The following is a 15874-nucleotide window of genomic DNA, read 5'->3' as shown; positions in this document are numbered from 1 at the left end:
AACCATAGTGTATGATGTTAACAAGCTTCTGCTGAGATTACAGCACTTTTGCAAGAGAAAGTGAAAAAATATTTGACAATTACCCAACAAAATAAGTAAGGAGGGAAATGCTCTCCTGCTCCAGGGGAAAATTCACCCTCGCAGGTCACAGTTACATGCAAAACTGCAGAAGATGTTGAGGGCTTTAATATAAATGGTTGCCTATAAATTAATCCAGGTGCATCTGCTGGTGGTATTTTCACTGAACTAAATGTTAGATTTTCTGATAGGATACAGATTGGACTCACTTTGCACTTCACACAAACAGGTGTCTGAAACCTAAAGTAAAAACTAACCACCTCAGAAATGGTTTTTTAATCCCTCTGCAGTTCATTTGCTTCTCACTCTAGATCACTTTTATAAAAAAGTGCTGAATTAATCAGTTAAGCAAGTAAGTATAATGTTATCAAGCATTTGATTTAAATACAGGCAGCTTTTTAAAGTAGCTTACACTGCTCACTAGTGCCCTCAGTGATTAATCTGACAGATTAACAAGGTTAATATTACATAAAAGTCAAATGTGATGTCTGACTTGTATACCGACACAACCGGCGGTTCCTAAAATCACCAGTGTTATATTTTACAACTGAAACCTTGGCTTAAAAAAAGCAAGGAGGCATAAATATCAGAATTTGGACTGGGGTTTGGCGTGCATGTGTTGTTCAGAAATCATAAAACGGTGTGCACTGATTTACTGACATCTTTCTTCATCAGCACTCACCGATTCTGAGAAAGACTACCACGCCGAACATTGACAGCAAAGTGGGGATCACCACGCCGAAGAATGTGGAGAGTTTCTTCGGTTGCCGTTGATGAGCACACCTCTGCCTTGGGCTTCCCGGGCGCTGTTCCGGGGCCTGGACGCTCGACGGGGACCGCAGCTCGGATTCATTGACGCTGGTGGAGAGACGGTAGTTGAGAAGAGGATTCCGCTCTGTCATATCGGAACCTGCCTCTGGACACGTCTCACTTCAGAAAGTACTCTGGATAATTTCAGAGGGAGCTGTCACTAATCGCCAATATCTCCGACACAATAAAGGTGTTCAATGCTCTACTTTCGGATTAAGTTAGCTAGTTTAGTTAAGGTTCATCAGTGACGCGTCCTGGGTCCTGGCTGCCGACCTGTAAAAAGTCAACCGTACCTAGCTACATAGCTAAGCAGTCAAGTGCTTTTGTCATTAATAAAATTACCTAAAATAAAACAAACGCTGTAAACGTGCACATAAAAACAAGCAGTCCGTTTATATAGCATTAAAACTTCAATCAGTAGCTCGCGCACAACCCTCACATCTAGCCACTAAGGCTCTTAATGAATCGAACGTTATGTGACGTATCGACGTTAACTCGCCTCAATCACACATAGAGCTTCCGTTTATAACTTTCAGAATAAAAGCTACTAGCAACTTAGTAAAAAAGTGCAATATACAGTCCGTATTTTATTAGGGGGATTATAAAGCAAACACAAATTCAGCTGCTTTTATTATCATAATACATATCCTGCATAACATAGACTAGCATACTGTAACACCAGCTGGGTGAAGAAGGGTCAGGGACCAGGGCATTTCTTTTTCTCATTTTCAGATCAACTAGAGCACACTCTCTGAACACACAACAATCGGGTCAACTCACAACCATATATACAGTAGCTGCCCCAGAGAGGCATTATGGGGGATCCCGCCAGGTGCTTCTCCCCATGGGCATCCTGTGGACCCCACCAAAGTGTCTCTCCATCCTCAACGCTACACAGCCCCCACCTGGCTAGTTAACTATCCTCAGTAACCACAGTCATAGCAAAGTCCTTTAAGCACTGGGGGGCTGCGCTGGTGCTGAGGTCACTCTGGTGGCTCCTGGGCAGCTGGTGGAGAGGGGTCTGGGGCTCATGGAAATGGCTGGCAGGGCTGCTGCCTGTCGTGTGGTGATGTCCTGGTCCTTGGAGTACCAACCATGCTTGTGCTTCTTCCTTCTATAGCTAGGGTCCATCTGCCACAGCCGGTGCTTCAGCCTGGGCGAGCACCCTGCTGTGGTCATGGGGATGGTGTGTAGACGCGGAGTGCTCCTGAGCTGCTCTGACCTGAGCCCTAGGAAGAAAGATTGGAGGGCAAGCTCTTCCAGCATGGTGTTGTCAAATGTTGGGTACCCACGCTGTACATAGGGGCAAAGGTCAGTGGCATAGGCACCCAGTGTCTCTGGGGCCTTTTTGGAAGATCCACGGCATCTGATCAAGATGTACTGGCACAAGTATTGTTTGGGTGTGTCCATGTTCATTTTGGTAATTTGCTGATGAGGATAAATGGTTCAAGGGTCCGTGCAAGTAGCAAAAGGGTTGTACTTGATCTTCTCATTAAAGCAGGGAGGTGTTTTGGCTTTTGTTTGTTAGTGGTGCAGTCACTTTGTGCGCTCTCATATTACCAGCATGCCCAAAATTTACCTGGAAACACTCCATTTTCATCTGGAGACACCTGCCTGCGCAAAGTCGACAGAGTGCTGCTTGGTAAAAAAGCAACGTGATGTGCATATCATGAAAATTGTAATTGCACAGGTAGGAAACTGGGAAAGACAGACACCCTGAGATGATTTTTGTTGTAATTTGGGACTATACAAATAAATTTGAATTGAACTGAATTAAATTGAATTGCTTCACACATTATGGGCCTAATACATCTTACTGGTTTTGAAATAAATCATACAACTTCCAGTTCTGTCTTGCCAATTTGTCTCTCTATGTAATTTGACAAATATTTCTAGCACCTGTATTTCCCAGTGTTTTTCAGTTCCCCTGTTTCTTGCTGTATTTATACTTTAGGCCACCTGTTAGTTGGAACTGCTTCAAATTAGACATAATTACCCTCTTTACTGACCTGTCATGCCATCTAGAAACAAACAACTAGTAGAATTAGTATAGGCTATCTGGTGAGCAGCAGTGCCATTGTGTGGACTATGAATACAGTGCAATTGTAAAAGTTTTATGAGATCTGTTCTGACATGTTCCTTCTTTTCTTTCACTTCTTTATTGTCAATGGGCTTTTGTTTCCGTAGACATGACCGATTTAACACTATGATAAAAATGATCAAAATAATCCAGAAGAGTGTAACAGTGTAGTGGCCTGCCTAGCAGTGTCTATTGACTTTTTTAAACATTAGAGCTATACTGTATTATTGGATAAACACTTCAATTAATGCATGTGTATTAGGCTATATACAGTGTTGATATACCGTATTTTAAAAAAGAGAGCATACAAAGTAAATGCCTTCTGTGTACATACAGTACATTCATACAACTTGGATTTTCAACACTGATATTTCTTATGATATCAGACAAAGCATGTCATAATTTAATTATGCATTTACGGATTTACTGTAGCAGTAGAACACAACAGTTTCCCTGTTTGAGACTCTACACAGTTTAACAGTTGACTTTCACATCATCAACAGTGAACCAGGAGTAAATGTTGGCATTTGGTTTAGCTTTAACACAATCACAAAGTGTATTAGAGCTGTACTGGCTTAATATTTTAAAGATTTTATTGGCATTTACATGCAAATAAAGTACATTTCTCCTCCTTCTCCACACAGTCAAAGATGAAAAAAGAGATAAGCAGACCCATGTGAGCAGTTAACTGTAGAATCCAACACAGAACATCTCTCATCCAGCTCCCACAGAGGGTGCTACACTCACTAATTTGCTTGTACATTGCGTTACTACCAACAGCACTGCCTTGATATGCTCATTTTAGCACTAGTATAGTGCAAGTTACAATGTCATTGCACAATAACATTTCCTGACAAGGAAACAAATGATTGTGGGGGGTCTGACATAAAGCCAAGAAAAGAAAACAGCATTCCAACCATTTTAGTTTCAATTGAAAGATGTTGAACCCCTATTAGTAAAAATGTCTTGGCACTAATAGTTGATTGCTCATTATGTCTTTGTAATTACTGACTATAGTAACCCCATTTCATGTGGTTATACTATACCTTTGAATCTAAAACAGGGACATATTACTTTCAATACAAATACCTTCACCTGAGTACCAGCAATGTTGAGTTAACTCTTGTACCTTTGGTGTAGCCTTGCAACCAAGGATGGCAATGAAGGTTTGTAGGTTGGTCCATGTTTACTTTAGTCCAGACTAAAATATCTCAACATTAACAGGTGGATTTCAATGAGATTTTTATAAACCTCAGTGGATGACTACTACTGACTTTGATTTATGACCAAATACCTGCTAAACTAATAACATTCCCACCAGCCCCAGTTGTACTATGAGTATACAGGTACAGTAATTAGCCAATGTTAGTGCTAACACAAGATAAAGATGGTTAGCACAGTTAGCATCTACTAAACATCAGCATGTTACTCTGAGCATGCTAACATGCTGATGTTACACCTCACAGCACCAAATGTGAGCCTTCACGGGGAAGACACAGAACAAGTATGCAGACAGTTTAAAGAGACTGGTTGAACAGTCTCAGTCTTGGTAGGTTAGCAAACATCAACTTATCTTGAGTAATGTTTCTTGATAGGATGAACTTACTTTTAGAGATAGATTCAAGAACTTTATGGCATGCCAAACAGATAGATAGATAGATAGATAGATAGATAAATCAGTCTGCAATGATGTAAATGCATATTTATAAAGAGGTGAAAAAATAAAAATTGACTCAACTTACTCTCTAGCTACTTCTACCTCCTTTGGCCACTGGCTGGTGGATGCTGTCATCCATCTTTGTATCTGTAAACATCATAACCACCAATAATTTTCACCACAACGCCTCATGCAAGTCCTGGCCCAGTCCTTCCTTCTGGGCTCTTCATCAAAATGACAGAACCTCTCAGTCCACATTGTGCCGTTCCACTCCTGATGACTAGTTGTGTCTTGGATTAATTATTAGGCAACACAGCGCAGCTGTACTACTAAGCTAATTTGCATTTGTCAAATTAACCTCAAGGTCCTTTAGTATTGGTTGACCTGTGTTCTGCTTTGCACATACTGTCATGAAGGTCAGTAGCAAGACGCTCCAGTTTTTTGCTGAGTAGCCGTCGGTACTGTTCCAGTACTTCCTTCAGGCTGGTTTGGTTGAAGCAATACTGTATTACAGAATGGTATGTGCCATTCTGTAAGGACCCAAAGAAAAATGATATAAATATACACTAAATGATAGGGTTTAACAGGCATGTAGTGTTTGTCTGAACCAGTACAGACATTTATCAATGAAGCATTATGTGTCTGTGAATTGTTTTGGAGGCTACAAGGTTTCTAATTAGCCCTATTAGGTGTAAACAGCACAGTTTTGTTCAACTGTGAACTGTCAATTACTTGATGATCTCTATTATAAATTACTTACATGAATATGTGAATATTGACTTAAGAATTATTTACTTATGTAATCTTTTTTCTTTCTTTCTTTATCGAATGGATTAATATCTATAGTATCAGGTCAGCATAGTGGTTTTCAGTATGTGTGTATAGTGTGTTTACAGCAAGGAAGAGCAACTTTGTATGTGTTTGCAGCTGTTCAAGTTCATGTGCCTCACCTGTATATGAAGCCTCTGGACAATGTCCACATCATTTCTGATGTGACTCTCCAGTTTCTTCAGTAGTGAGGTCTGACATTGCAGTGTGGTCTGCTGCTTACTTGCCTCCTGCACTCTGTCCTGAAAACCCTGGAGGGCCCCCAGCACCTCCACACTCCTCTGCTGGAGCTGGCCGAACACACACATAAACTATCACAGTGTTGCTGTGACATGACATTAACTGATTTAATAAGTGCAACAAGGTATTCAGACTGCATTGAAATTTTCTGCTGTCTCAAATATTCGAACACTAAAACTGAAAACCGATTATCCATCCAACGAATGAATATCCAAATAGTTGAATATTTGGGTCCAAGCCAAAATGTTAGCATACAAACATTCTCTAATTTGAACTAAAAACACAGTATTAATTACATTTCAACTTAAAATGATGCATTTTGTTGTAACACGATACAATGTTTCATCATTTAACATTTTATAAGCACAGAGGTTGCCTGAGTTTGATTTAATATTCTATGTGCCAGATGGGATATATTTACATACTTTATATTTATCCTGGCATTTCTTGTGTGCCTAATGAAGCGCACAGGGTGTGATGCAGTGGTTAATTGCAGGGTGACTGTTGTGTTAAGGTACATGCCAGGGTTTCCAGTCATTAAAGTGTATCCATAAAAGCTTAATATGAACCTGATGGCAGGAAGATGCAGGTCTTAAGCACCTTACCAATTTTCATTTTTAGAAGAAAAGCAGATTTTGTTTTTGTCTTTAATTTTGCAATACATGACGGGAGTTGTTAATTAGTCCCATAATTTATGAATTAATTTACGACCAAACATAAAAACTAATAACATTTCCATCAACCTTGGCTGTGCACTGTGTCCAATTCTAATTAAAGCTGCAGTATGTAACTTTTTCTAATATTTTTGTTGTAGAAATATGGTCCAAAACTTAATGTGGAGAGGTGCTGTCGAAGCCTCCTGTGACCCAGACTCACTGAACAGCACTGGCAACAGTGCAGAGATAGTGGCTTCTAAAAGGTTTTGAGCATATTGATCTTTCTAAACAATCAGAGATTTTCAGTTATTTCTGCTTGATTAGTAAGTTTAGTTGCATTCTCATTTATTATAATTTCATAACAACAAATATCTGAAGAGCTGAACAGAGTGTGGCAGGAGTGTAGTAGATCAGAGAGCACAGTGGAGCAGGGAGAGGGAGTGCTGCATGGAGCAGAGTGAGCTGGTATGGAGCTTCATGCTAGCGTTAGCTTAAGTTACATATTGTAGCTTTAATAAATGTTAGCATACTAACACACTAAACTGAGACAATGACCATGGTAAACATTATAACTGCTGATTATCCACATGTTTCCATTGCCTTTGTTGGCATGTTAGCATGCTGACAGTTTAAACCAACTTTATGCATGACAGGCAAATAGAAGGCATGTGCATGTGGATGTTTGGTATTACTTACAGTTTTATTTGCCCATTCTGCTGGGTGTACCCAAACACATGGTATCTGGATGGGAGAGGGCAGTGTCTCTGAACCCACGCAGTCAGCCTGAGTGCATGACCAAAGTTTTGCATGCAGGTTTTTTTTTAAAGCAACAAAGAAATTCACTACAGTCTCAACATTCTTTTTATTTTTGCCTCATAAAAAGTGAACTTTGATATGATGTTAGGTTGTTTTCATATTGATGTATCTATCTGTCAATAGTTCACAATGTGTGAACTTCATTAAATCAATATTATTAATATCAATATTATCTGCATTTTATATGTATTGTATGTAAAGTGTATTGAGACATTGTTTGACAATACATTGTGACTGATTGACTGATTGATTGATGCATGATTCATTTTCTCACCATATCTTTCTTCAGCCCCTCAATCCTATTTGTTCTACTTTTCCTGTCTTGATTGTTGCACCAGAAGTCAATGGGTCTGCCCTGGGCTTTGTGTAGATAGGAGGAAATCAGTCCTATCAGCAGCAACAGGAATCCTAAAAGAACACACACTGGAGATGACTAACAAGCTGCCATCTAGCTGCTTTATGCAGCAGCAACCAGAATTTTACTAGTATGCATTTTTGTTTTTATTTTTCCCTCCCCTTTGTTGTTGTTAGCCCATTTGCTGTTAAATGGCATGTATAGCATCTCATCTGTTATCTGTCCTCATGTTATGGCAAAATTTCACCCACAGGTTTTTTGCCATGACAAGTTCCACAAGGTCATCTAACTCCATTCATCATGTTTGGTGCCCACATATTCTTTGACTTTTACACAGTGGCAGGTGAAATTTGCAATCACTTGGAAGAAGAAAAGTATCAACTGTCTTCAGCTATGCAATCCTCTAATGGACTGAAGCATTATATCAAAGCAGTAGTTCTAACGTTAGCATTATATCCAATAGTCAACAATATGCTTACATACAAGTGACATGTTTATACCACTGTAAGTATGTATTAACCACAGTGACACCAGATCTCCCTCTGTGCAAATACAATTTGTTATACAGAGACTGGATCCAGACAGCCAACTTACTGTTATAAGCCATAACCCGCTTCTGGGTACATAGTGTCCCTCCGCTGTGGTCTGTCAACCCACATCTTTCTTTCAGTTAGAAAATTATTGTGTCCAGCAGAAATTCTATTGTCTGTCCATAAATCTCAGGCTGAGTTATGATTCATAGGTTCCAGGTCTGCTGAAAGCACCATTTAGCAGTTTCCTCTTTAAATAGTTATTTAATAAACTGACGGATCTGATGACGTGGTGTGGTCACACTAAACTATGACACACAAAGAAAGTTTTTAGAGCAAGTAGGCTTTGTATTTGACTTAGCCCAAAGTTAATGTTTGACTCTAGATCCTCAATGCAAATAAGACAAATGAAGCACCACGTAGACCAAGACAGCACTAGCCCCAGGACTCTGTCTCATAAAGTTCTTGATTTTTTTTTTGTTCACGTCTGTGGGTTTCAGTCCATCTATCAGTTGACAGCTGTGACATATGTGAATACAACAAATGGTTGTATTACAACACAGATATAACACTTCTACTACTACTCCCTCTGCTTATTCCCACTCTTGTGTAATGTGTACTCAGGTGTGTAGGCATAGATCAACAAATAAATGATGCAATTTGATGATGTTTCTCCAGAGAAAATATTTGGTCAATTTTATGCTAAGCAAGCAACATAAGCAGAACTCATGAATCATCAATTACCTGTACTGCTGAAAAGTTATTAGTTAAGTCAGTTTCATTTGTATAGCCCAACAAGACAAATTAGTATCACAGGGATTTAAAATCTGTAATTTACAGACTACATTATATTAAAAGGTGTTCCTAATATTTTGAACCTCTCATGTATGTAGCTGTGGAGGACAAAAATATAGAGACACCTCTAAATATAACGTAGTCTGGTACAAGACCATCGCTTTTAAATGGGAAACCACTAATACTGTCTCATCTTGTTTTATGAAGGTCACTGTTGTATCATCTAAAACTTTCTGACTTTGGTTGTCTCAAATCAATTTGACCTCAGGCAGTACTGCTTGCCACTATGCCCTCACCCCAGCCACTGAAGAATAAGCATAGAAATGCTCTACTTGTGTAAAAAACTTTCAAATAGGAACCTTAATAGAAGGTGTTTACTACTGTTTCACTTTATATTGGTAAATTAAATTATATAGTGCATTAAGCAGTGAGGTGCACTCAAAGCACTTTACACAACGTGTGCATTTGGCACACAATCCTTCACATAGTCGCGCATTGATGATATCACCAGGAACAACTTGGGCCTCAGTGCCTTGCCCCGGGACACCACGACTTGTGGATTGAAGAAGCCAGGGATTGAACCACCAACCCTACAGTTAGGGGGCCACCTGCTCCACTTCCTGAACCACTGCCATCCACAACTGCATTATGTTTATTTTAAAATCAAAGAGGAAAATGTAGCTGTCAGATGAGCCATGACAGACATCACTGGTATCGTGTCGCACAAGGCTGTGACCACAGATACAGTATGCTGTTCTTAGCAATTACCATGAGTGCAAAGAGTTTATGCATGTTCTCAGGAACAGCAACATTCAGCTTCAGTTAATGCTTTTGTACCTGATCACAAAATCACACTTGCCATTCAAATCACACTTTTCTTTTTTTCTTATCAGATGAGCCACCTAGAAAGTGCTACATTGTTTTACTATTCATACATTTTGGAAGTGATCACTACACTGACCTCCACAGTGTAGACAAGGTGCGGGGGACTATCTCACCAGCACTGAATTATAAATTATACAATGCATTCACATCATGTAGCCCTGAAAGTGGACCATGTACTGCTAATCCTCTGTAAGAGAGGCACAGCTGAACATGAGAGCAGAGCATCTGGGAAAACGTGTGTGTTTGTTATTTTGTTGTCTTTACACTTGTGTCATAGAGGTTTTGTCTAAGTGTTATGGCTCATGCTCATGGCATTAATGAGCTCTTTGTTAATATTTAAATGTGTATGTGTGTGCACAAGCGTTCTTTACAGCACATTATCTTGCACTTGTGTGTCTTTACGAGAAGAGCCATTACCATGGCAACCCCAAGCAAAAAGTAGCCCTTAAAAGGCTGGGCTCCTCTTTCTTTCCCTGTTGCTCTCTTTCTTTTGTCTACACTCAGTCCATTGTGCCTATTTCACCCACAACAGTCAGCTGGGAAACAGAGATGATGGCACAACAGGTGGATATCTGTTCAACAGTGTTCTTCACATCCTGCAGCTTTTGGTCTGCTAGAGAAGACTGGACTTGATCATTTCTGCCACTGTGGACTTCTCTACTCACTAGAACATGCTTGTGATTTTCTAGCAACAGGATTTCTTGATGCCTCGGTGTCTCCTCTCTGAGAAGTGATTGTTGAAGCTGCTTCTAGTCTGACTGAGGCCAAACTCACTGAAGAAGATAGAAGGATATACACAGTCAGCTTCACAATCTGGATTTTTTTCATGGACTCTTAAACCGAAAGCATAATTGGATAAAATAAAGTATCTATAAAAAAAGGTGAGGTCATCAAAGAAGTAATGACATGTAACAACGTTATTTAATACTCAGTAATGGCACTCAAGACCTTTTTGCCCCAAAGAAGGCACAGAGAGTTGGATGTGGGAAAGTCTGAAAGGGAGGAAGATGAGGAAGAAGACACTGACTGTTTGCAGGAGTTCTCCCGCTGCCCAGTTTGTAACCAAGAATATGATGTCACCCTGATCCTTCCATGCTCTCACACCATGTGTGGTCACTGTATAGCAGCTGGTGGGAGAACAAGTTCAGGTCAGTTTCTCCGCCGTGGTGTCAGCCTGTCTGTTTGCTCTGTGCTGTGCCCCTGCTGTCGACATCCTGTGGAGCTGCCATGTTGGACCTGGTCATCTGCCACTTCTTGTCTGCCAAATCATCCCACGCTGAGTCCTGAGTATGTCAGGGAGACAGGCACCAAGGAGGGATCATCTGCAAATCATCTTCAACATGTGCAGGTTGGAAATTCACACTGAGACAGAAATGTGCAGGGAAACAAAGAAGGTGGCACAATCTTTAAGGATATAAGTTTACAGACAAGAAATTATGAATAGTGTGATATAATTTTTCATTGTATAAATATGTACATGCCACAACTGCAAGGTAAACTAAATATGTACAAATTATAAAAATAATAGACTGGCAGTCAGTTTAGAAATTCTACTAATGGGTGGTAAAGCACTGTCATATCTGAAAGGTAACTATGGAGCTACACCAAACAGCTGGTTAACTTTGAAAACAGGGGGAAACAGCTGCCAGGCTCTGTCCAAAAGTACAACAACTGACCTAACAGCACCTGTAAAGCTCATTAATTAATTTCTCATTTCTTGATTACAAAAAGCTACATTGTCCACAAAATAACAAGAGTTTTGGTTTCATATCAAACAAAATGAGATATGGTGTGTTTATTAGTGATTGTTTGTGGTGCTGGTGCAGTAGGTGCATTCAGTAGTTGAAAGAGCCAGGCTAACTGTTTCCCCCTCTTTTCAGACTCCACACTAAGCTAAGATCATCTAATCACTTGGTATCAGTCTTCTCATCTAACTCTTGGAAAAATATCAAGCTACTGTATTATTTCAAGACAAGAGTAAATTCTATTTGCATAGAAGCGCATTCCATTTTCTTGAAAAGACTATTTTCAGTTAAGTCTTACTGTATAAATAAAAGTGCAGGTGCATTCATTTTGGTCTCATGAAATTAATTTTAATGCTATGTGACTTATGTTCCTGGGCTGTGGATTTAATGCTTGTTGCTTCTATTTTTGATTTCATCCCTCCACTGTCCCTATATTTACAGAGGGACACACATTGCAGCGACACAGTTAAAGAAACAACGCAGCGCTGTGTACTCGGTGAGTGTGGTGATGAACTGATAATGCCGATCAGTTTCTAAAAAGTCATCAAAGGATCCTCACTGTCAACATCGATAGCTATAGTACTGAGTATACTCTTCCTATCTGACCAGACTGCAATCCTGCCACTTCCCTAGTAACACTGGCAGATGGAGCTGTAGACCTGCGAGAGGAGGAGATGGAGCAGTCTGTCTTTGGTAGGGACCAAACAAAACCCATTCAGAATAGGTTTAGGTGTATAGAAGCTCAGTGATTGGTTATTTAAAAACCTTAAATATTCTCCTCTTACAGTCACTTCCTGTCTCTCTTAGGTCTATGTTTTGCTCTGGACCTTTCCAGTGCTCCTCCATCTCTCAGTCTTTCCAACTCCTCCCTCACTGTCACCTACCAAGGACTGAGTCACCCCAGTACACCTCCAGACAACAAGGTCAGGAGGCCAACAGTGACCTCTGACCCTAGGTTCTTGTTGCCTCTCCCACAGGTTTGCGCTGATGTTGTCATTGCACGGGGGCAGTATTACTGGGAGGTGGATGTCTGCAACAGCTCCATGTACAGGATTGGTAAGAACTGTCTTGAATTTGTTTTGGTTGATTTGATGCCAGTTCACTTATTGTTTCCAGAAGCCCTCACGATTAGTCAGCAAGACTGTGCTCGTTCATATGCACACTCATATGAAGACACAGACACACTTGCAAACACACATACACAGCTTCATAGTTCATAGTGTCACCAAGCGGTTAGAATACTGACAGGCCATAGATCATTGGTTAAGCAATATTGGAAAAAGTGATTTCCATTCATAGTGTTTTGTGAATTTACTGGACTACATTGTCCTAACAGGGTAATCCATCTAATAGGGATGTTTCACAAAAAACCACAAATGTCAGCACAGTGGCGCTAAAGGAAATAAAAAAATCCGAGGACCACCAAAGTCAGTAGGATTCATTCTCTGGAAACTGTGAATCTCTGTACAAACAGTCCATTCAGTGGTTATAAAGTTTCACTTTTCACTTTCAGGTGTGATTTCATCAGATGGTCATGGTGGCTGGTGGCTTGAGAGACAGGGGATGTCTTTTTATGCAGTGTATGATGGGAGCTTAGAGCCAGTATGCACTGTCCCACCCCAGATCAAAACGCTTGGGGTCTTCCTAAACATTGGAGGGGGGACCCTAAGCTTCCACAACCCTCTGACCCAGGAGCACCTGGTCACACTGCCTACCTCCTTCAGCCCCGCTGGAGTGCTCCCGGCTTTGGGACTGGGCCACGGTCGACTGAGGCTGCGCTGCGGCCTGCCTCCTCCTCCCCATGTCTTCCTCAGTAGGGACTCAGCCTACAGGAGGCCGTGCGGGGCTGGAGTAGGCCGTTGGTGCAGGAAGATTCCCTTCCAGTCTGTGAAGAAAGTGATACAGAAGTTTGAGGAGCTGGCAGTGTCAGACTCTGACTCAGGCCTGGTGTCCAGTTATGGATTGTCCTGCTCCACCTTGGCTTCCCTTTCAGATCTAAGGATTCCTGGATTGTTTCCCTCTGGGGAGGCAGGACAGGAAACTGGAGCAGAATGAGAAGAGCTTTTGAAACTTTCTCTCCATTGGTAACATCACAAACAGTCCCACTGTTCTATTAAGTGGTTTGATCTCTGTCTGTCATTTGAAAAGCTAATTTTTCATTTTGAAGGACTTTTGGCTGACTCTTTCACCCTGCATGACCCCGGTCCGGCAAATTGACTCTCTCCCCAGGACACAGGCCTTACTCTCAGCCAAACAACCCCCACTGGTTTGGGCTTTCGGGCCAGAAAGGGTCCTCTATAATGAGAAGTGTGAGGAGAGGGTGGGCTTTTAGCAGCAGGACTCCTTGATTGGTCTCTGTGTGATGTTTGTCAGACAGTAGGGGTTCAACTGTAGTAGTGCACACATTACTGCATGTGCGTATGTGAGTGCAAGCACTGCTCCAAGTGTGTGCATTTGCTCAGTCACGCATACATTTTGGTGTGTGTGAGCAAGCAAGAACAATGTACAAGCGGCAGGGCGTGAGATGACGAGGTGCTAGTACAGTGACACAAGCAGTGTTGACACAGAGCAGGGGGACAGGTGGTAACATGAGTTTATCCCGCGGCCGGCCTTTGGTAGAACAGTAGGGCTGCTCTTTTCTGACCCTTTGAAAAACACCGGACATCCAAAGACTTCAAAAGGGGTGACAAAGAGCGGGGGAAAGGTGAGGGAGAAAGAGAAAACAGTATGCATGAATAAAAAAACAGCAGGTGATGAACTGGTACAAAAAAAGAAACAGCTTTCATGATAAGAAGCCCTGAATAGATCAGCGGGCTCAGGCCACACCATCTGAGAGTTGGTTTTAAAGTAGAACTGAGCTGCAGAACACTTTACCTAAGAAATGGGGAGGTTACAGTATAGCAGTAAAGAAGCATCTGTTGTCTTGGCACAATAAATGATAAAATTGGCCCATATTTTTAGTTGAGCACAAATCGTTTTTGGTCAGATGTTGAATTACAGTGGTGTTTTAATATCTTTCTTTCCTAAGCTTTCAGAAGAAGGTCTCTTCTTCACTGGATTTTAGCTCCATACACCCATGGTTTTGCATGTTATGCACAGATTTTGGCAACAATATTATGAAAGCGTAAACATTTCCTCATTTGCTCCTCAATCCTCAGGCCTCCAAGGCCCAGATGAAGAACCACTGATGCCGAGGACTATTTAAACATGGCCCATGTTCATATTGCCTCTGACATCTTGACTTATGGTTAAATAATGAGGGGACAATTAAAGAAATTCCTTTTTTTCTTCTCCTTTCCTGTTCAATGACTGCTTGACTTTTTGGAAAGTTCACTCTCAAAGTATTACATCAGACCACCCAAACTGTGAATCTCAATGTAACAAGACAAATTAAAAACCACCCTGCAGTCAGTCAGAAGAAGCACTACAGTGGCACTTCTGAGGACAAATAATCTGCAGCAGACTCGGGCCAGTTTTCCACTGAGCATCCTTCATTTCATGCATGCATGAAATCAGTTAAGCAGCGAGTCAGACTCGGCAATAACCGTTGAGTCAAAGAGAAGCTTGGGAGACTGTCGCCTTTCAGACCACTCATCAGGGTGACTGTGTGTTGATGTTTAATGGTCGAGGTATTTACCACAGCAGTAAAAAATGCATGTGCTGTGACCGCACTCTGCAGATCTATCGGCTTTTACGTAAATAGTGTGTGGAAGCAATTTGACTCTTGTAAACAGGAATGAGAGGGGTGAAATGCAAATTTAAAAAGGCAGCGGGGAGAGAGAAAGGGGGAGTCTGCCAGGAAGTACATCTCTGAGGTACTTTTAGGCCTTCTTGAGTATTATTTTAATTATATGTTTATTCAAGATATGTATTCAGATGGTGCACTGTGTTGCGTTTTATTCTATTGCTTTATTATTTTTAGCTTATTTTACTTCATTAAATGCTATTTCTGTCTTTTTATACAGTCATGTTTCTATGACTTTCATATAAAGCACTTTGAACTGTGTTGTTGTTGAAATGTGCTATTCAAAAAAACTTGCCTTGCCTTTAAAGGCTGTTTGTGTGTCACTACATTTTCAAGCGATGTGTTTTTATACGCTTTTTGCTCCTTCAGTTTCTTCTTTAGATGAATATTTACATTTGTGCTTCTGCTACTGCTGTGTCACTACATTTCTGAGGCAAACCTACAGTGCACTCCACTGCATGTAACTGTTAGCTTTAGTTGCAGTTGCCTAACTTATTAGGAGTTTATAACATAAAGAGTATAGGCTATAAAGTACAGTATACTTAGCCACACACTTTGGCCAACAACAACAGTGCCTAATGCATCACTAATAACAATCCAGTAACTTAACTTGCAACAAAATAACACTGACAGGAGCCCTTCTGCACCATAGTT

General features: G+C 40.8%; 2 protein-coding genes across 3 annotated transcripts in view; one reads left to right on the top strand and one right to left on the bottom strand.

Moving 5' to 3' along the window:
* Positions 1–1376, bottom strand: part of LOC109952033 (solute carrier family 12 member 9) — a 48085-nt gene extending 46709 nt beyond the window's left edge. Inside the window, exon 1 of the mRNA XM_020586874.1 lies at positions 761–1376. Within this exon, the coding sequence (XP_020442530.1) occupies positions 761–980 (220 nt within the window). The 5' untranslated portion in view covers positions 981–1376. The remainder of the gene's footprint in view (positions 1–760) is intronic.
* Positions 1377–10268: 8892 nt separating this feature from the next.
* LOC109952245 (probable E3 ubiquitin-protein ligase MID2) lies at positions 10269–15353 on the top strand. 2 transcript variants are annotated; one of them, XM_020587236.1, is made up of 4 exons: positions 10269–11078; positions 11917–11971; positions 12453–12531; positions 12989–15353. In XM_020587236.1, the coding sequence occupies exons 1-4, from the start codon at positions 11020–11022 to the stop codon at positions 13528–13530; spliced, it is 735 nt and encodes a 244-aa protein (XP_020442892.1). In that variant the 5' UTR covers positions 10269–11019; the 3' UTR covers positions 13531–15353. The 2 variants fall into 2 exon arrangements, with proteins under 2 accessions (XP_020442892.1, XP_020442883.1); XM_020587227.1 differs by lacking the exons at positions 10269–11078; positions 11917–11971 and adding an exon at positions 12135–12168 and having other exon boundaries at positions 12283–12531.
* Positions 15354–15874: the final 521 nt, after the last annotated feature.

This window comes from Monopterus albus, unplaced genomic scaffold (genome assembly GCF_001952655.1).
Source record: "Monopterus albus unplaced genomic scaffold, M_albus_1.0 scaffold8.1, whole genome shotgun sequence".
In the NCBI taxonomy this organism is placed as follows: Eukaryota; Metazoa; Chordata; class Actinopteri; order Synbranchiformes; family Synbranchidae; genus Monopterus; species Monopterus albus.
This window is presented reverse-complemented; position numbering and strand designations above follow the sequence as displayed.